We start from the raw sequence: 18,089 nt of genomic DNA, 5'->3' as shown, positions 1-18,089 counted from the left end.
TTTTTTACGCGGGCTCCTTGCGCTCCTCGCCGGAGAGCAGGCCCGTCTCCTGGGACACGGGCCTCCAGAGCGGCTCCCGGTGCTCGTCGGCGACGCGCGGGCAGCGGAAGCCCAAAATCTCCGCCTCGACCTCCGGCGGGAAGTCCGGGTCCAGCGGCAGGGGCCAGAAGAGGACCGTGTGGCCGAAGATGGACGACAGCGGGATCGGCGTCCCGCCCGCGATGGGCTTGCCCTTGGCGAGCTTCAGCCGGTCGATCGTGCCGATGCCCGTCTGCATCGAGATGACCTGGCGCCGGCACATCGTCCCCGTGAAGAGCAGCGTCATGCCGCCGTCGACGCCCAGCAGCGCCGTCAGCACGAGGGCGAGCCAGCCCTCGTCGTAGAGGTAGCCCCGGTAGCCGCCGTAGTACGCGACGAGCGCGAGCGCGTAGACGGCCTGCACATTGCAGTAGATCAAAAACAGGACCATGTGCTTCTGGTTCTTCGCGCCGACGCAGTTGTTCGTGTAGGGGCAGTGGTGGTCCATGCGCGACACGCAGCGCTTGCACTTGCTGCAGTGGTAGGCCTTGCTCGGCTTGTACCGGTCGCACTTGGCGCAGAACCCGTCGACCTTCGCGTCGTCCTCCGTCGCGGCGATCGCGTCGCGCGGCACGGCGCCGGGGTCCGTGAGCATGGTCTTCAGATGGGACCAGACGCAGAGCGCCGTGAACGTCAAAAACACGTAGGCGTTCGCCCGCGCCCAGTCGCCCGTGACGAGGCAAAAGTAGACGAGCGCCCCGGCGGCGTAGCCGATGAGGACGTAGGCCCCGAAGACGTTGACGATGGCCTCCATGCCCGGGGACGAGTTGCACCAGATTTCCGCGTTATCCTCCGTGCCGAGGCACGGGTACTCGTCGGCGTGCGACACCATCGCGGCTAGTCCCGCGGGGCGCCGCGCCCAGACGCTCAGGTACGCCAAAACAAGAGGTCTTGGTCGATGCTGCGGCAGCTTGCTCCTCGAATCCTACGCCGTGTGTTTGACGCCGCGCGTTGTTTGGCGCGCCGAGGTAAGTGCCGAGGTGGCCGCCGGGCTTTGGAAGATCTCCGAGGCTTCGCGATGCAGCCCGTCCTCCACGGCGGCGCGCTCTGCTGCGTCGATCTAGTACCTCGGAAGTGGCGTACGCGAGTTGGTACATTGGAAGTCTTAGTGGGTAGAGATCACGCGAGTCGCCACCTCTGGTCGCCCGGGCGTTCTCTCTGGGGGTCGGCAGCGGCCGCTTACGTGAAGGTCTTCTTGGTCATGATGCCGTAGAACTCGTCGGGTGAGATCTCGCCGTCCTGGTCCGTGTCGGCGCGCTCGATCATCTCCATGAGCTCCGCGTCGGACATGGTCTCGCCGAGCTCCTTGGCCACCCGCTTGAGGTTGCGGAGCGTGATGTGGCCGGTCTGGTCGTCGTCGAAGAGGTTGAAGACCTTCTGGATGTCCTCGCGCGTGTCCTTGTCGGACATCTTCGCCGTCATCATGTCGAGGAACTCCTCGAAGTCGATGGAGCCCGAGTTGTCCTTGTCGATGTCGCCGATCATCTGGTAGATGGTCTGGTTCTTGGCCTCGAAGCCGAGGGACTGCATGGCCGCCTTGAGCTCCTTGGGGTCGATCGTGCCGGAGCCGTCCGTGTCGAAGAGGTTGAAGGCCTCGCGGATCTCCTCGATCTCCTCCTCGGAGAGGCCGGGGCGCTCGTAGGTTTTGGTGGGACGCTTGGGCTGCGAGGGGGGGCGAGGCGGTGAGCGCGCGCGTCCGGCGCGCGGCGGAGGCCGGGGCGGGGCGGGCGGCGCGGCGGGCGCCCGGGGCGGCGGGGCTGCCCGGCGTTACCAGCGGAACTGTTTAGCCCGGGCAGCCCGGCGCCGGCCCCGAAAAAGGCGGGCGCCGGGCGCGAGGGGGCGGGAGCGGGCGGGGAGAGCGGCGGGAGCGGGCGGGCGGCGGGGAGCGGCGGCGGGCGCGGCGTGGCGGGGCGCGCGGCGCGCACCATGATCGCGAGTGGTTGGGCTTTGACTGCTGGCTAAAGCGCGCTGCGAATCAAACTTGGATTTGCAAAGGCGAGCTTGCAGGAAAGGTGCCGTGGAGCGCGCTATTGACAAGTCCGAAGCTCTTCGCCTCGTTCGAACCTCGCACAACGTTGCTTGCCCGTCGCCCGTTCCGAGGACCTCCGGACGCCACGACGGCGAGCCCTTCGCTGGAGCGCCGCGGGCGCGGGGGCTGCCCACTCCCGCTCCCGCTCGCGGGCTGCGAGTGGCGGCCGGTGGCGGTGCTGCCGGCGCAGCGGCTCCGGTCGCAGTCGGCGCCGGCGGAGATGGAGAACGACCGCGGGGCCGTGTCCGTGCGCGAGGACGACACGCGCGTGACGACCGTCGTCACGTCCCACGTCGCGACGGCGCCGGCGCCGTCGTCGCCCGACGCCGCGCCGGCCGCGGTGCCCGCCGTGCCCGAGGCGCGGCCCCGCGGACCGCCGAGGACGGGCGCCTTCGACCTGCCGGAGGCGCTGGGCACCTTCAGCCACTGCCTCACGCTGTCGGCGAAGCGGAGCGGCACGGTCCTGCTCTGCCGGCGGAGCGACGACGACGCCGCCGTCGTCGTGAAAAAGTACGACCTCCAATTCTGCAACCCGCCCGCGATCGTCGCGGAGCGCGACGCCATGCGGACGCTGGACCACCCCCACGTCGCGGCGTTGGTGAAGACGGCGAAGACGGACGCCCACGTCTTCGTTGCGATGACCGCGGCGCTCGGCGGGCCGCTCTACCGGCACGTGCGGCGGCGGGGGCGCCTCGACTGCGCGACGGCGACGTACTACGCGGCGAACGTCGCCGACGCGCTCGCCCACTGCCACGAGTGGGGGGTCATCCACCGCGACGTCAAGGCGTCGAACGTCGTGTTGAACGACAAGGGCCGCGCGATTTTAGTGGATTTCGGCGCCGCCGCGAAGTTCGACCCCGACGACCCGAAGATCCATTTCACCTACTGCGGCACGCCCCACTGCATGGCGCCGGAGATGGTCTCCAAGGTGGGCCACGGGCCGGGCGTCGACTTCTGGGCCCTGGGCGTCCTGCTCTGCGAGCTCGCGTCGGGACGGCCGCCGTTCCGCGCGGAGAACCCCTTCGAGCTCGCGGGGCTGATCACGGGCTCCGAGCCGGACCTGCCGGCCTTCGAGGCGCCCATCGTCGGCGCCATCGTGCGCGCGCTGTTGAACAAGCGCGCGCCCGACGCGCGGCGGCGGGCCGCGGAGGCCGTGCCGGGCTTCGGCGCGGCGATCTGGAAGGCGTCCCTCATCGCGAACCCGCCGCCCTTCTCGCCGGACGAGGGGTACCTCGACTGGTTCCACGACACGGGCGAGCCGCCGGCGCCCCTCGCCGACGCGGACCAGCCCCAGGTCGACCCCTGGGCCGACTTCTAATGTTCACCCCCTTACCGTGTCGTTAGGGCATCACGAGGTCCACGAAGCGCAGCGCGTTACCGTGGAGGACGAAGTGCTTCGACGTCGCGCCGAGCCAGCCGGGCCGGAGCGGCCCCGGGGTCCCGCGGACGAAGGGGAACGCGGCGACGTTGACGCCGCGCTGGAAGCCCCAGAAGACGGGGAAGAGCGGCAGGAACGGCGTGAACTTGAGGGACTTGGCCAGCGGGAACGCGTCGAGGACGGCCATGGCCGCCGCTTCGTCCGCGCCCGGGCCGCGGAGCCGGTACCAGCAGGGCCACGCGGGGTAGAAGAGGAACTTGACGCAGAGCGCGGGCCGCCACCAGGGCACGCGCGGCTCGCAGCCGATGAGGCGCGCCACGCTCTCCATGTAGGACGGTAAATCCACGAGCACCTCCAGGTTCGGCGACCGGCCGTAGTACTCGCGCTCCGCGGCGCCCTCGGCCGCCGCGCGCGCGCGAAAATCCTCCGGCAGCGCGGCCTTCCCGGCGAAGAGCAGCGCCGCGTAGCGCGCCTGGAGCTCGCCGCACTGGGGGATGCCGCCCTGGTGGCCCCGCGCGAGGCCCAGGAACGCGACGGGCGCGTCCTTGAAATTCGGCGGGAAGCAGTGCTTGTAGAGCTCGCGGGGCCGCGCGGCGTCGCAGCCGAGGTCCGCGGCGATCCAGGAGAAGTCGAGGCCGTAGCCCGTGCAGCAGACGATGGCGTCCGCGGCGACGCGCTCGCCCGTGGAGAACGTGACCTCGGAGCCCGAGCACGATGCCACCGATTCGGCGACGACGTGGCGCACCGATCCCTCCGCGATGGCCTTGCAGACGCGCGCGTTCTTCGTCACCCACTGGGACTGGTCCGCCTGCCAGAAGGCGCGCACCCCGTGCCCGTTCGTCGCCAGGAGCGCGCCCCGGGCCATCTCGCGCGCCTGGGCCGGCGCGCGTCCGTCGGAGCGCAGGAGCCGCCAAAAGAGCTGGCGCGCGCCGCCGTAGGCCCAGACGGGCCAGAAGGACCCGACGCGCGCCGTCGTCGCCCACTCGAGGAAGTCGTTGACGCGGAGCGCCTTCGAATCGAGGAGCGTCGCGTACTCGTCGTGATTCGGGTCCGTGAGGTTGAGCTCCGGAAACCGCGGCGCGAAGACGACGGGCCGCCGGCTCCAAATTGTCGTCGCTTCGGCGACCCGGGCGATCTCCGCGGCGACGTCCGACGCGGACTCGCCCGCGCCGACGACGAGCACGCGCGCGCCGGCGAAGCGCGACCGCTCCTTGTAGTCCTTGGAGTGGGTGATGTTTCCCTGGAAGCCCGCGAAGCAGGTCGGCATTTTCGGCGTCGCGTTCGCGCCCGTGGCGACGACGAGGCCCGCGAAGTCGCGCGTGACGTCGAAGTTATTGTAGAGCGTCACGACCTTCCAGGCGCCGTTGTCCCGCGACGCGCGTATCACTCTCGTCCGCAGTTCGAGGCGCTTCGCGAGGTCGAACGTGTCCACGTAGCGCTTCAGGTAGGCGGCGTACTCGTCCTTCGTGCTGTACTTGATCCAGCCGTCGTTCGGGGGAAAGTCGCCGAAGGCCATCATGACGTTCGAGGTCGTGAGGTGCAGGCCCTCGTAGCAGCCGTCGTCGTGCGCGCGGAACACGCCGCCGATCTCCGCGGCGGCGTCGACGCCGACGACGTCGAGGCCGTTCGCCGCGCACTCCTTGACGGCCGCGAGGCCGCAGGGCCCGAGGCCGACGACGAGGATGCCGGCCATTGCAATGGATGACGACGACGAGGATGCCTGACGACGAGGATGCCAACGACGCGGATGCCGACGACGAGGATGCCTGACGACGAGGAGCCGACGACGCGGATGCCGACGACGAGGATGCTGCCTGGGCAGCCCGGCTTTCCGCGAATTTCAAGTGAGTCAACTTGAACGTAAACAAAAATTTAGCGGCTCGCTGCCGCGGCGGCTATTGGCGCGCGTGGCGGCGCGTCGTGCGGATGCGCGGCAGGGACGAGGAGAGCATCGTCGACAGGCGGCTGCCGCGCCAGAAGCGGCTCCGCTTCGGCTGCGGCGTCGCCGCCGAGGGCTCGGGCGCGAGCGCGGGCATCTTCGCGGGCGGCGCCGACGACGCCTCCGGCCCCGCTGCGGCGCGGAGCGCCTCCAACGTGACCTCTGAACGGCACACTGGGCACGTCGTGTGCTTCCGGGCCCACTGCTTGTAGCAGGAGAGGTGGAAAGCGTGGCCGCAGGGTAGCACCGAGACGCGGAGCTTCGCGAAACCGCCGACGACCTGCATGCCGTCCAAATCTTCCATGCAGATGGCGCACTCGCCCACCACCGCCCCGTGCCGCGCCGCCGCCGCGGCCTCGACCAAATCCAAACACTCCCGCGAGAGGCCGCGCTCGTCGGCCTCGAAGATCTCGTCGAAGACGTCGATCGGAACGCCCTTGAAGCAGCGCCCGATGCTCTCGCGGCACTGGTCCAACGTCCCGTTCGCGCGCACCCACTCGGCGCCCGAGGTGCCGTCGACGCGCCGCACGCGGATGTGGCAGTGGCCCTCGTTCTCGCAGTTGGGATCGGGACAGTGTTTGTGGTGGACGACCTGCAGCGCGGCGATGGCGGCGCCACCGGTCGAGGTCACCGCCCATTCCACGGATTTGACATATTTCAGGGCGCGGCCCAGGCACCGCAGGCTCATCGAGGCGAGCTGCGCACCACGAGCTTGACACACTCGATTGGGCAAGCTTCTCGGAAGAGCTCTAGAGGCAAGATCGAATGGTTGAACATTCAAGAAAAAAATAGGAGAGAGGAGGCTGCCCGCTTGCGATGTGATGCGCGTCCTGCTCCTCGCCGCGGCCGCGGCGAATGCCAAACAATTCTGCACGCGCACGGTCGCCCAGTGCCGCGCGGACTACCCCGAGCTGCTCGGCCGCATCGACCGCGACCTCGCGCCGTGGCACGACAGCGGCATCACGGCGGGCATGGCTTCGAGGCGCCGCGACGAGCTCCGCGCGACGAACGCGAAGCTCGACGGCTACGTGACGATCTCGGGGCACCACGGAGACAACATCGTGAAGGGCGTCGGCGGCTACCACGGCCGCGCGGAGGTCGTCGTCGACTTCGTGAAGGCCGCGCTCGCGCGCCACTGCGACGTGCCGCTCCTGAGACAACCCTTCTACTACACGACGTCGGACCACGTGCCGAAGGACCAGATCAACAACGCGTCCGCCGACCCCAAGGTCCTCGCGCCGCTCGCGACCTGGTGCCGCCGGTCGAACGACAGCCTGAGCGCGCTCGCGCCGGAGGGCAGCTTCTGGGCCGACGGCGACGGTCGATCGCAGCAACCGGAGAACGCGACGGCGCACGGCGCGCGCATCCGCGGCGCCGCGAAGCCCTGGGCGAACCGGAGCGACGCCGTCTGGTTCCGCGGAACGATCTTCCACGGCGGCGGCTCGTACGAGCGCGCGCGCGCGGCGAACTACCAGAACCGGCCGGACCTGTTCCCCGCGTTCGCCGGCGCGCTCGACATGGCGGAGTCGCGCGCCGTGTCGCCGGCGCAGCAGTGCGTGTCGAAGTACGTCCTGTACCTGCACGGCAGCGCCTGCTCCGGGCGGCTGAAGAATTTGTTGAAGTGCGGCTCCGTCGTCGTCTTCCCGGAGCACGCGGGCGGCCTCCACAACCAGCCCGAGGGCGGGCGCCGCTACGGCGACGACGTGCGCTACGAGGAGTTCTTCTACGACCGCCTGGAGCCGAACGTCACGATCTACCGGCCGGACTCCGTCGACGACCTCGCCGACGCCGTCGCGTTCCTGAGAAGCCACGACGAGTTCGCGCGCGAAGTGGGGCGGCGGTCCCAGGCGTTCGCGCTGCGCGAGCTCGGCGCCGACGCGGCGCTCTGCTACTGGGCCGCGCTCGTCGCCGAGGTCGCGCGGCTCCAGGACCGCGGCGACCGGCTCGCGCGGTGCTGCCCCGACGGGTAGGATCTCTAGGCGAAGCGCGCGAGGGAGTCCTTGAGCGCGTGCTTGACGAGGACGCCGCGCATCGCGCGGAGCGCGGCGCCGCGGCTCGCGGCCGCGCGGAGCCGGCGGAGCGCGTCCCGGCGGCCGCGGCGCTCGACCAAGCGCCGGAGCGCGTCCGCCGGCGTCCGGTGGCGCCGCAGGCTCGCGAAGGCGCTCTCCGCCGCCGCGCGCCGCTCGAGGCGCGCGATGACGTAGCGGAGCGCGGGCGAGAACTCGGCCTTGCGCCGCAGGTCCTTGAACTGGCCGCAGGCCGGCACGAGGCACGACGGCCCGGACCGGCACCGCTCCGAGTGCTGGCGCAGCAGCTGCCAGAGCCGGTCGCACATCGTGCAGGCCCGGGGCCGCGCGTCGCAGGAGGCGCCGTGGGCGATGAGCAGCTTCAGCTTGCCGCAGCGTTCGACGGCGCACGTCGCCGGCGCGTCGCAGCCCACGACGTGGTCGAGGAGCGCGAGGCGCCGCCGGAGGCTCCGCGCCTCGCTGCGCCGCTCGCCGACGAGGTCGCGGAAGGCCGCCTCCCAGCCCGCGCCGTCGGACGCGGCGTCGAGGTGCGCCTCCGCGCGCTCGCGCCGCGCGCGCGCGCGCCGCGTGCCGCCGCCCCACCGCAGCGACGCGCGCGTCCGGAGCCGCGCCATGGACCGCTCCGCCGACTGTGCGGCGGCGTACTCGTCCTCGAGGAAGAGGCGCCAGCAGAGCGGGCCCTTCGTGAGGGCGTTCGTGTGTTTTGAGACGGCGGCGAAGCGCGGGACGCCCGCGTAGCCGAGGAAGGCGACGCAGGTCGCGAGGACGCCGTCGGGGAGCGACGTGAGGCGGTCGCGAGTTCGCGCCATGCGCCGGCGGTTTGTGGTGGGTGTGAGTGGTGTGAGGACCAAGGGCGACGCGCTGCCGGTCGTCGAGGCCACGATAGATTGTTCGCAGGGGCCCAGACTCCGAAGGCGACGTCGTCTCGAACGCGCCAGAAGGTAAACGTGCAGAGCAACGTTGTCCTGCTCGAGAGGCGCTCTCACAGACGCTCTCTGATGGCGCGCGCAGACGCGCCGCTCGTCCCGAGCGTGGCCTCCGATGCGCCGGATCGCGACGCGAAGCGACGCAAGAAGCGCCCGCTGTCCGAGGGCGCGGCGGAAACGCGCGTCGCGAAGCGGCATCGCGCGCCGCACAACGCGCTCGTCCGGATGCCGAACGACTGCTTGATGACGACCCTGGCGTTCCTCAGCGGGCACAGCGGGACGACGCGGAGCCCGGCCGCGGCGAACCGCCTCGCGGACTCGACGCGGGACCTCTTCGGCGTAGCCATCGCGGCGAAGAAGCTCGCTCGCGCGGCCGAGGCCTTCGCGGCGCCGAAGACGAGCCCGCGCAACCTCGCGCTCTCGCGCCGCCGCCGAGCCGCCGCGTGGCGCTTCCTCGAATGCGCGACGGTCGCCTCCGAGGACGCACCGCCTCCCGGCTGCACGAATTACCACGGGCACAGCGTGTCGTTCCGGCATCGGAGCCTGAAGCCCTTCGAATGCCGGACCCTGGTCATCGGCGGCCCCGTCGGCCGCGGCGGCGTCGACGTCGCGGCCTTCGTCATATCCAACTTTGCTAACACATACGCGACAGTGGGCCTCGTCGCCGTCGACGACGCCCCGGAGCCCGCGCCCTACCCGTCCCTGGCGTCGCCGCGGCGCCTGGCGGCGGCGCTGCCGGGCGTCGGCTGGAACTCGTTCTCGGGCCACTGGATCGCGCGCGAGAAGGGCCGCGATTCCATCGAGCGCTACCTGGACCCGGCGACGCGGCGGCCGCTGCGCACGGACTGGCCCGAGGCACAGTTGGGAGCGGCGGTCCTCCGCCTCCGGCTCGAGGGCGGCAGCCTGCGCTACGGGTGCCGGACCTCGATGACTTCGCACGCCCTTGCGATCATGGCCGACTTCTTTTCGGACGACCTCAACTACGAGCCGCGCGCGCTCGACGTGTCCGACTTCCTCGCGGCGCGCCACGTCGCGTTCGCGGTCACGCTCTACACGAACTGCCGCGCGGACGTCCACGTGTGGTCCCACGGCGCGAACGACGCCGACGGCCCGCCGCCGCCGCTCGGCGCCCCCGTGCCGCCGACGCGGTGGACGGGCTAATCGTGTGGCTTAACTTGCTTTGTTCACGAGAGCGCGGCTTCGTCCCGGGTAGCCACCGAACGACGCGAGACAGCTCGCCGTCGCCGCGCCGGCGTATGTCGTCCCCGCGACTCAGTGGACCTCGCCCGTGGCGTAGGGAGGAATCGAAGGGAGGGAGGAATCGAAGGGAAGGGCTAGGGGAGTGGCGGGTCGCTCATGCGCGGCGGCGGCCCATGTCCATGCGCGCGGCGCGCTCGGCCTTAACCTTCTTCCGCTCCTGCCACTCCTCGCAGATCGACAGTGCCTTGCTCTCGGGTAGCTCGCAGAAGCCGTCGCGCATGGCGAACTGCTCGTCGTCCTTGTGGTCTCTCGGGCTTCCCGCGAGCGCCGCGCGCGCGGCGTCGCGCTTGTCGTGGAGCGCCCGGCGCTCGTCGCCTACGAAGTGATGAGGCGTCGGCGTCGCGTCACCCGACGTCTCTCGAAAATGGGTGCGGCGCCGGCCCTCGCGCATCTGGTCGCGGAACGCTCGAGCCATCGCGTCGCGGCGGTCCTGCTGCTCCGCCTCGGGCCGGCGCTTCATGTCGTCGTCGTCGATGGTCGTGATGCGGGTCATGTTGCGGTGGGCCCGCCTCGTGATCTCGCGCATCTCGCGCGTGATGCAGGCAATGGAGCTGTCGCCGTGGCCCATGGTATCGCACCACCAGTCGTACATGAGGGCCTCCTCCTTGTCGTGCTCCTCCCGCGACGTCTCGCGCGTGCCGCGCACGTTTTTGGCGTTCGCGACGGCGAGGATGCCGAGGAGGAGGGTGCGCATTTTGATGGCTCTCGAGTGCCTATGCACAGAGAGAGTGCGCTCAAGATTTGTGGCTGGTTTTGCGCTCGCCGAAACGCCTCAACAGCCTCCCAGTCGGTCATAACACCCTTCTCCCCCGCTCATCGCGCACGAAAGGATACGCTCGATCTTCACTTAAGACGCCGCGGCGCGCCCGGCCCCCTTTCCACAGCACCCTCGTCAGAGCGCGTCCGCGGTCTTCGCCTCGCGCTCGGCGCGCGCCTTCTTCGTTTTGGCCCAGACGGAGCAGAGCTTCGTCTCGGCGTTGTCCGCGCAGAAGGCCTCGCGCATGGCGAAGTCCTCGTCGCGGGCGACGTCCTTCGCGTCGCCCGCCTGCGCGGCCTTGATCGCCTGCCGCTTCTCGTGGAGCCGCGCGCGCTCCGCCTTGGTGCGCTCGCGGTGGACCCGCGCCTTCTCCGCGCGGTCCTCGGGCGGGTCCTCGGGCTTGCTCGTCTCGGGGATGGAGCGGTGGAGCATGCGCATCTCGTGCTGCACGCACGTGATGCTGTCGACGCGGTCACCGACGCACCACATCTCGTGCATGCGCTTGTCCTCCGCGCGGTGCTGCTCCGCGGAGTGCTTCGAATGGCCCGCCCGGTCCCTGGCGCGGTCCTTGTCCCGGCGCGCGTCGCGCATCTTCTTGATCTCCTCGGGGCTCGGCGCCTCGTCCGGCTTTTTCGGGCGGAACCGCTCCTCCTCGGGCGCGAAGCGCGGGTCCTTGGGGCCGGGGTCGTGCTGCCGCCCCGCGTGGGGGCGCTTGGGCTTCTTCTCCCGGCGCGTCTTCTTCCCGGCGACGAGGGCCGACGCGACGAGGAGCAGGGCGAGGCGCATCTTGGGAGTTTTTTTTGGGCGTCCGGCGACCGGTCACGTCGAGGTACGATAGGTGAAGCGCTGTGGACGCGTTCGGGAGATCACGGACGAGGATCGACCTGGCGCGGCCGGCTTGGGCGAGGACGAGGCGTCGCGGCGCGCGGCGACTTCTTGTGGCAGGAGCTCCACGCGTTCGCGAAATGGCTGTCCTCCCTGGACGGAGCGCATCGGACGACAGGAGAGGCCTCAGGAGCCGATACTCGTCCGAAGACGACCGGTCTATGCCATCTTAAACGAAGGATGAGCGGCGGCCGCCGCCGCGGCGTAGTCGTCCGAGGACTCGTCCGAAGCGTGGGGGAAATCGAGGGGCGGGCCGATGACGTTTGCTGGCCGCGCGGGCGCCGCCGCCGCGGAGTAGTCGTCGATTGCCGGCTCCTCGAGCGGTAGGCACTTGGTGACGGACGCCTCGTGCGGCGGCGGCGGCGGCGGCGGCACGCGGATGATCCTCACCTCGCGCCTTGGCGGCGGCAGCGGCGACGGCAGCGGCGGCGGCGGCGGCACGCGGATGGTCGCCACCTCGCGCTGCTTGTTCGAGCGCCGGGGCTGAAAACCTTGCTTTTTCAGCGTCGCCTTCGGGTCGCCGGCGGCGTGGCGGCGGAAGAGCGCGGAGACGTACGCGAGGGTTTTGGAGGTCGCCTGCTCTTTCAGGTCGCTCGCGATCTTGCGGGGCGCGAATCTGGGCCTCGGCTGGCTCCCGGTTTGGGGCGCGGCCTTGCCGTCCGTCTCCCCGGGGATCTGAGACACCATCATGCGGGGAGTCGTCGTCACGCGAAATGGGATGACCGGAATATCGTCCTCCCGGAGTTCCACTTCCGTCCGCGGCTCGCGCGGCCGGCCCGAGTCCTCGTGGAGGACCACGCAGCGCCGCTCGACGCACGCCACCTTCATGATGCCTGGCCCGCCGTTCTTCCGCCGGTCCAAGCAGGGGCCGCATTTGCCGCACTCCGGCGCCGCGCAGGCCTCGCAGACGCCGCAGCGCCCGCGGCGTTTCGGCTCGCGCGGCTCGGCCGGCTCGCGCGGCTCGACCGGCGCGCGGAGGACTAAGCAGCGCCGCTTGATGCAGACGGCCTTCATGAGGCCCGGCCCGCCGTTCTTCCGCAGGTCCTTGCAGGGGCCGCACGCGCCGCACTCCGGTGCGGTGCACGCCTCGCAGGCGCCGCAGCGCACGCGCCGCGCTCCGCGGCATCCCGGGCTCGACGTCGCGTCGTCGCCGCGGGGCTCACGCGCGCGGTGCTGCTTGCGCCGCTTGGGTTCGTATTCTTCGTCGCTCGAAAGGCCGCGGTCGTCGTCGCTCGAGGGGCCGCCGAACGCGGCGGCGCGGCGCCGCGCGCGCGGCTTCGGCCCCGCGGGGAAGGGGTCGTTCAGCCCCGACGCGTTATGGTCCGCGAGCTGCTGGAGCGCCCGGTTGAGCTTCGGCTCGTTTCGCGCCGCCGCCTCTCGCACCGGTTTCCACGGATCCTTCAGCAGATCAAGCCATTCCTGGCCGAAGGGGTCGAGAGAGAGCCACTCCATAATACGGAATCGATGATATGGTGCGAATCAGACCCGATCCGCGCGTCGGCGCCGCCGCGCCTGATGCGAATTGTGATAGAGAGGAGCGTGTAAGAACAGAGAGACTCGATCGATCGAGCAAAATATCCACTGGGTCGCTCGCTCACTCTGAGAGGCCCTCTCGACGCGACCACCTCGAAACGGCACATGGCACCCTCTAAAGATCGAACCTCCAGGCATTTAATCTCCGGAGTGCACCGGCGCGGCCGCGGCCGGCGCGATCGGGTCCGGCGACTCCGGCGACACCGTCGCCGGCGCGGGCGGTTTCGCCGCGGGCTCCGGCGCCGGCGGCTCCCGCGCGCCGTCGAGTGGGGCTCGGGCGCGCCGGTAGTGGGGCTCGGCCGCGATGAACTGGTCCCGCGCGGCGTCGAGCTCGGCGTGCTCCTCGGCCGTGAGCTCGCCCAGGGGCCAGAAGCAGGATTTCCGGAGGATTTTGGTCTGCGAGAGCTTTTTCGTGACGCGCATCCGCGTGCACCGCAGCAGGTCGGAGAGCACCAGGCGGAGCGACTCGCCGCCGGTCAGGCCCGGCAGCTTGCCCGTGGCGAAGTGGTCGATGACCAGCGCCGCGTAGTGCTCCTCGGGCTTGGTCCACTTGCCCCGGCGCAGCGCGCCCGCGGCCGGCGCCGGCGCGGCGTCCTCGCCCGGCGCCTCGGCGCAGTCCTCGCCCGGCGCCTCGGCGGCGTCCTCGCCCGGCGCCTCGTCCTCGTCCTCGCCCGCCGTCGCGCCCGCGTTGTCCGGCGGCGCGGGGTCCGCGGGCGCCGGCGTCGGCGCCGCGGCGCCGGAGACCTCCGCGTCGCGGGCGGCGCGCGACGCGGGGCAGTACTGGGGCTCGTCCGCGAGGAACGCGGCGCGCGCGCTCTCGAGCGCCTCGACGCCGTCGGCGCCGAGCTCGCCCGCGCGGACGAAGGCCGTCTTGCGCAGCAGGCGCGTCCGGCTGTACTTCTTCGTGACGCGCATGCCCGTGCACTGGAGCAGGTCCGCGAGCAGGTTCCGCAGCGACTCGCCGCCGCGCAGCCCCGGGAACGTGCCGTCGGAGAAGCGGGCGACGATGAGCGCCGCGTAGCGCTCCTCGGCCTCGGTCCACTTGCCGCCGCGCGGCGGCGCCTCGCCCGCCTCGTGGTGGGACCGCTTCCGCGGCGGCGGCGGCGGCGGGTGCGTGTACTTGCCGTCCCGCGCCGCGGCCGACACCGCGGCGTAGTCGTCCGCGGCGTCCGCGATCGTGCGCGGCGCCGAGGGGTCCGCCGTCCGCTTCCGCGGCGGCGCGGGCATGGGCTCCCCGTCCCGCGCGGCCGAGACCGCGGCGTCGTCGTCCGCGGCGTCCGCGATCGTGCGGGGCGCCGCGAGGTCCGCCTGCCGCTTCCGCGGCGCGGGCATGGGCTTCCCGTCTCGCGCGGCCGAGACCGCGGCGTAGTCGTCCGCGATCGCGCGGCGCGGCGGGGAGAGGGACTTTGAGCGGTAATTTTTTTTCTCGCGGCGGTCGTTGCGCATCTTCTTGATGTCCTCGGCCTCCGCGGCGCGCGGCTTCGTCGAACTCGCGGGCGGCCGGGCGGGCGAACTCGCGGGCGGCGCCCCGGCGGGCAGGTTTTGCGACAGCTCCGCGAGCAGCGCGAGGCGGTCGCGCGGCCGCGACGCGTCGTCGGGAGTCGCGTCGACGAGCGCCGCGCGGCGCTCCAGCTCTTTGATGAGCGTCGACGTATCGATGGCGGCGACGGCGGCGGGCGCGGGCGCGGAGGCGGCGTGGTGTGTCGCCGGGACCGGCGCGCCGCACGCCGGTCGACATGGGATCTGAGGTTTCTCCCCAAACGATGCGAGCCCTTCGAGCCAGTCGCACATTGTCGGTCGGGGAGCTCGTAGACGAACTGAGAGGGGTTGGAGTCAGGTAAAGGCACCCTAGGCGCGCACACCCGTCGCGTGATTTCTTCGGGGATCTCTACGGCACTCCAGAGTGCTCTGCAAGATCAGGGCGTACGGAAGCCTCGAATCAATTTTGTGATTTGTGTGTGTGATGTGAACAAATGAGGCGTCAGCCTCCGTACGCCTCCGCACGTCTCTCCGCCCTACTCGTGCCTTCCTGTGGCTCTCCCTACGCCTGTTCTCGCCGTCTTCCCTCCCTTCTATTCCTCCTTGTGCCGCGGCCGCGGCTAACTCCCTTCGACCTCGGCGCCGGCGGGCGCGGCCGGCGGCGACGCGGGCGCGTCGCGCGCGGCGACGGCGCCGTGCGCGAGCGCGTAGGTGTCGACGGCGAAGGCCGGGTTGTAGGCGCGGTGGACCTCGACGGCCTCGTCGGCAACCGCCTTCAATCCCGCGGCGTCGCTCGAAGCGCCCGCCTTGCTCCCGGTCGGCGTGAGGCTCGCGCGGACCGCGGCCGCGGCTTCGGCGTAGGCCATGGCCGCCGCGACCTCGGCCGAGCCCTTCTTGGAGAACTTCTGCCAGCGGGAGCGCAGCTGCTTGGCGTTCTTGGAGCCGACGAAATGCTGGACAATAGCCCACGAACTCCCAAAGAGCTTGATGCCGACGAGGAAGCGGCGGTGCTCCGCGTCGTCGAAGCGCCCCGGCTCCCCAAGCCGCTGCTGGTGGGGCGGCGCCTCGTCGCACGCCGCCTCCGCTGCCGCCGCCGTCGCGTGCAGCACCGTCGCGGGGCAGACCGCCGCCGTCGCGAACAGCGCCATCACGGCGTCGAACGCCGCCGCCGCCGCGTCGCGGGCCGCGTCGCCGAAGGGCGCCGCGGCGCGGGCCGCCGCGTCGCGGGCCGCCGCCACGTCGCCGCGGGCCGCCGCCTCGCGGGCCGCCGCCGCCGCGTCGCGGGCCGCCGCCGCGTCGCGGGCCGCCGCGTCTCGGCGGCGCTTCCTCGTCGGCGGCGGCGGCGGTCGCAGGCCCAGGGGCGTGGGCAGCGGCGTTGTCGCCGGCCGGCCCAAAGGTGCGGTCTCTAGAGGCGAGAGCGCGTCTCCGGGAAGCTCGTCGTCTCCGGCCGCGGTGCCGTCATCGGCGAGGCCCCGGAGCGCTTCCGCGCGGCGGCGCCTCGCGGGCCGCCGCCGCCGCGTCGCGGGCCGCCGCCGCGTCGCGGGCCGCCGCGTCTCGGCGGCGCTTCCTCGTCGGCGGCGGCGGCGGTCGCAGGCCCAGGGGCGTGGGCAGCGGCGTTGTCGCCGGCCGGCCCAAAGGTGCGGTCTCTAGAGGCGAGAGCGCGTCTCCGGGAAGCTCGTCGTCTCCGGCCGCGGTGCCGTCATCGGCGAGGCCCCGGAGCGCTTCCGCGCGGCGGATCTCGGCCTTGGTCATGACGACGCCGACGTGCTTGCTCGCCTTGGTCGACGGCGTGTTCTCGAGCGTTGCCTCCGGGTCGCCGGCGGCGTGGCGGCGGAAGAGCGTGGAAACGTACGCGAGGGTTTTGGAGGTCGCCTGCTCCGGCGGCGCGTCCTTGCCGCGCTTATAGCAGTTGCGGCTGCGTCTTCGGCACTTGTCGCACTTGGAGGCGTTGCGCATGTCAGCGAAGGCTTCCGCGAAGGCGTCGATGGCGTGGAAGTTTTTGCAGCCCTTGCACCACTTGAAGTAGCAGCCCGTCGCCGCGTGCTTCCACGTCGCCTTGTCGCACTCGCGGCAGACGTCCTTGTTCTGCTTCGGCATGAGGACGCCCTCCCGGCCGCACATGACGCAGTGGGCCCCCACGCGGGGGAGCGCTCGCGGACCGAAGTTGACCAGCGCGCAGTACGAGGGCACGGGGCGCATCGGGATCGTCGAGAGCTGCAGCAGGCAGCCGCTGTCGACGACGACAGACGCCTTGCTGCTCTCGACCGGCGCGGCTCGCGCAGGCATGGCCGCCCCAAGGTGCATCCCAAGGTGCAACCGGAATTCCGGGCCCGAAGGAGAGCAGACCCGGGCGTGCGCAGGCTCGTCCCAAACCTCCTCGGGCGCGCCGCAGTTATTGCGCGCCGGGTCCGCGTTGTCGGCGCAGGTCCAGGACGCGCCCTCGGCGAGCGCGCTGAAGACGCGGCGCGACACCTTCCGCCACTTCGAGCACGCGTCGCAGCAGACCCAGTCGACGGCGCCGTCCTCGAGCTCGATGCCCTCGTCGTCGGCGCGGCTCACCTCCTTGACGAGCGGCGACGGCGAGATGTCCCTCTCGCCCCTGTTCTCGCACTTCTCAAAGACCTGGAGCAAGTCCACACAGTGTGCGCTTAAGGGCTCAAAAATTGCGTGCGTCGTCGTCGCGAGCGGCGCGCGGCGACGCGCGAGGGCCTCGAGCTCTCGTTCGATCGCCGCCTCCATTTGTGACGCACATGTGGAGGCCGTCGCCTTCACCAAATTTCGCCGCAGCGCTGCACCGTCCCCGCTTGACTCCCGACGGCTGTCCAGCGCAGGGCTCCAGACGCCTCCCAGGTCGGCGAGTATACAGTATAGCGTCGAGTAGGCCGCCGAGTCCGAATCCACCCTGGAGCAAGGAGGGCCCGTACGAGAGGCGTCGCCATAGCTCCCCCCTTCGAGAGCGTCGCCCCTCGCAACCCCGCGCGAGAAGAGCCCGTTACTCCTCCGCGCCGCGCGCGCGACGTCGCACGCCTAGATCATGTTGCCAAGGCGTTCCTTTCGCGCCGCCTAGATCATGTTGCCGAGGCGCTCCTTGCGCTCGTTCCTGAGCTTCTTGCCGCTCGCCCACTTGGTGCAGAGCGCGAAGTCGCGGAACTGCTTGTGGTCGCAGAAGTCGTCGCGCATCTCGAAGTCCTCGTTGATGTGGTGCATCTGGCGGTCGCCGGCCTGGGCGTCGCGCGCTTCGTGGCGCTTGTCGTGGATCGCCTTGCGCATCTCGCGGAGCTTCTCGCGGTCCTCGTCGCCGACGGACCACTCGCCGTTCTCGGCGTCCGGCCGGAGTTTCAGGGCGAGTTCGCGCATCTCGTGGTTCAGGCACGTGACCGTGTCCGCGTGGCCCTTCTCCTCGCACCACCAGGCGTACATGATGTCCTCCTCCGCCCTGCGCGTCGCGGCGCGGTCGGCGTGCTCGCGGTGCCGTTCGTCGAGCTTTCCCGGAGGGCGGCGGTCTTCGGCGCTCGCGTCTTCGGGACGATCGCCTTCCAGGCGGATCGGGCCGGCGTCCGCGCCGCGGAGACGAAACTCCGCGCGGTCGCGCTTCCGGTTCTCCTTGAATTCGAGGTAGGCGTTCTTCGCCTCGGCCGCGGTGCGCTCGACGCGCTCGGCGGCGGCGGCGGGGCGAGGAGCGGGAGCAGGAGGGCGAGGCGTGCCGGTGCCCTTGTCAAGCTTGCCGGTGCCCTGATAGTCGGCCTTGCGGCCCTCGGCGGCGGCGGCGAGGGCGAGGAGGAGGAGGGCGGACCGCAT

General features: G+C 71.2%; 6 protein-coding genes across 6 annotated transcripts; 1 reads left to right on the top strand and 5 right to left on the bottom strand.

The window, feature by feature from the left end:
* Window positions 1-4: 4 nt before the first annotated feature.
* AURANDRAFT_26223 (hypothetical protein) lies at window positions 5-673 on the bottom strand (the record flags this gene model as incomplete). The annotated part of the gene is made up of 1 exon (XM_009038690.1): window positions 5-673. One exon carries the CDS (start codon window positions 671-673, stop codon window positions 5-7), a length of 669 nt encoding a protein of 222 aa, XP_009036938.1.
* Window positions 674-1,257: 584 nt separating this feature from the next.
* Window positions 1,258-1,716, bottom strand: AURANDRAFT_26261 (hypothetical protein; the record flags this gene model as incomplete). Its single annotated transcript, XM_009038689.1, has 1 exon — window positions 1,258-1,716. A coding segment is annotated over one exon (459 nt), but the record flags the coding sequence as incomplete, so codon positions are not given.
* Window positions 1,717-2,648: 932 nt separating this feature from the next.
* AURANDRAFT_12336 (hypothetical protein) lies at window positions 2,649-3,137 on the top strand (the record flags this gene model as incomplete). The annotated part of the gene is made up of 1 exon (XM_009038841.1): window positions 2,649-3,137. A coding segment is annotated over one exon (489 nt), but the record flags the coding sequence as incomplete, so codon positions are not given.
* A 310-nt stretch (window positions 3,138-3,447) lies between these two features.
* Window positions 3,448-6,112, bottom strand: AURANDRAFT_64193 (hypothetical protein; the record flags this gene model as incomplete). The annotated part of the gene is made up of 2 exons (XM_009038688.1): window positions 3,448-5,205; window positions 5,600-6,112. 2 exons carry the CDS (start codon window positions 6,110-6,112, stop codon window positions 3,448-3,450), a joined length of 2,271 nt encoding a protein of 756 aa, XP_009036936.1.
* A 1,287-nt stretch (window positions 6,113-7,399) lies between these two features.
* Window positions 7,400-8,260, bottom strand: AURANDRAFT_64192 (hypothetical protein; the record flags this gene model as incomplete). Its single annotated transcript, XM_009038687.1, has 1 exon — window positions 7,400-8,260. One exon carries the CDS (start codon window positions 8,258-8,260, stop codon window positions 7,400-7,402), a length of 861 nt encoding a protein of 286 aa, XP_009036935.1.
* Window positions 8,261-9,543: 1,283 nt separating this feature from the next.
* AURANDRAFT_71640 (hypothetical protein) lies at window positions 9,544-18,089 on the bottom strand (the record flags this gene model as incomplete). Its single annotated transcript, XM_009038686.1, has 10 exons — window positions 9,544-9,952; window positions 9,986-10,253; window positions 10,593-11,180; window positions 11,670-12,365; window positions 12,969-14,276; window positions 14,927-15,244; window positions 16,047-16,505; window positions 16,665-16,890; window positions 17,416-17,727; window positions 17,869-18,089. 10 exons carry the CDS (start codon window positions 18,087-18,089, stop codon window positions 9,732-9,734), a joined length of 4,617 nt encoding a protein of 1,538 aa, XP_009036934.1.

The sequence above is a fragment of the Aureococcus anophagefferens genome (genome assembly GCF_000186865.1).
Source record: "Aureococcus anophagefferens unplaced genomic scaffold AURANscaffold_9, whole genome shotgun sequence".
Taxonomy (NCBI): domain Eukaryota; class Pelagophyceae; order Pelagomonadales; family Pelagomonadaceae; genus Aureococcus; species Aureococcus anophagefferens.
This window is presented reverse-complemented; position numbering and strand designations above follow the sequence as displayed.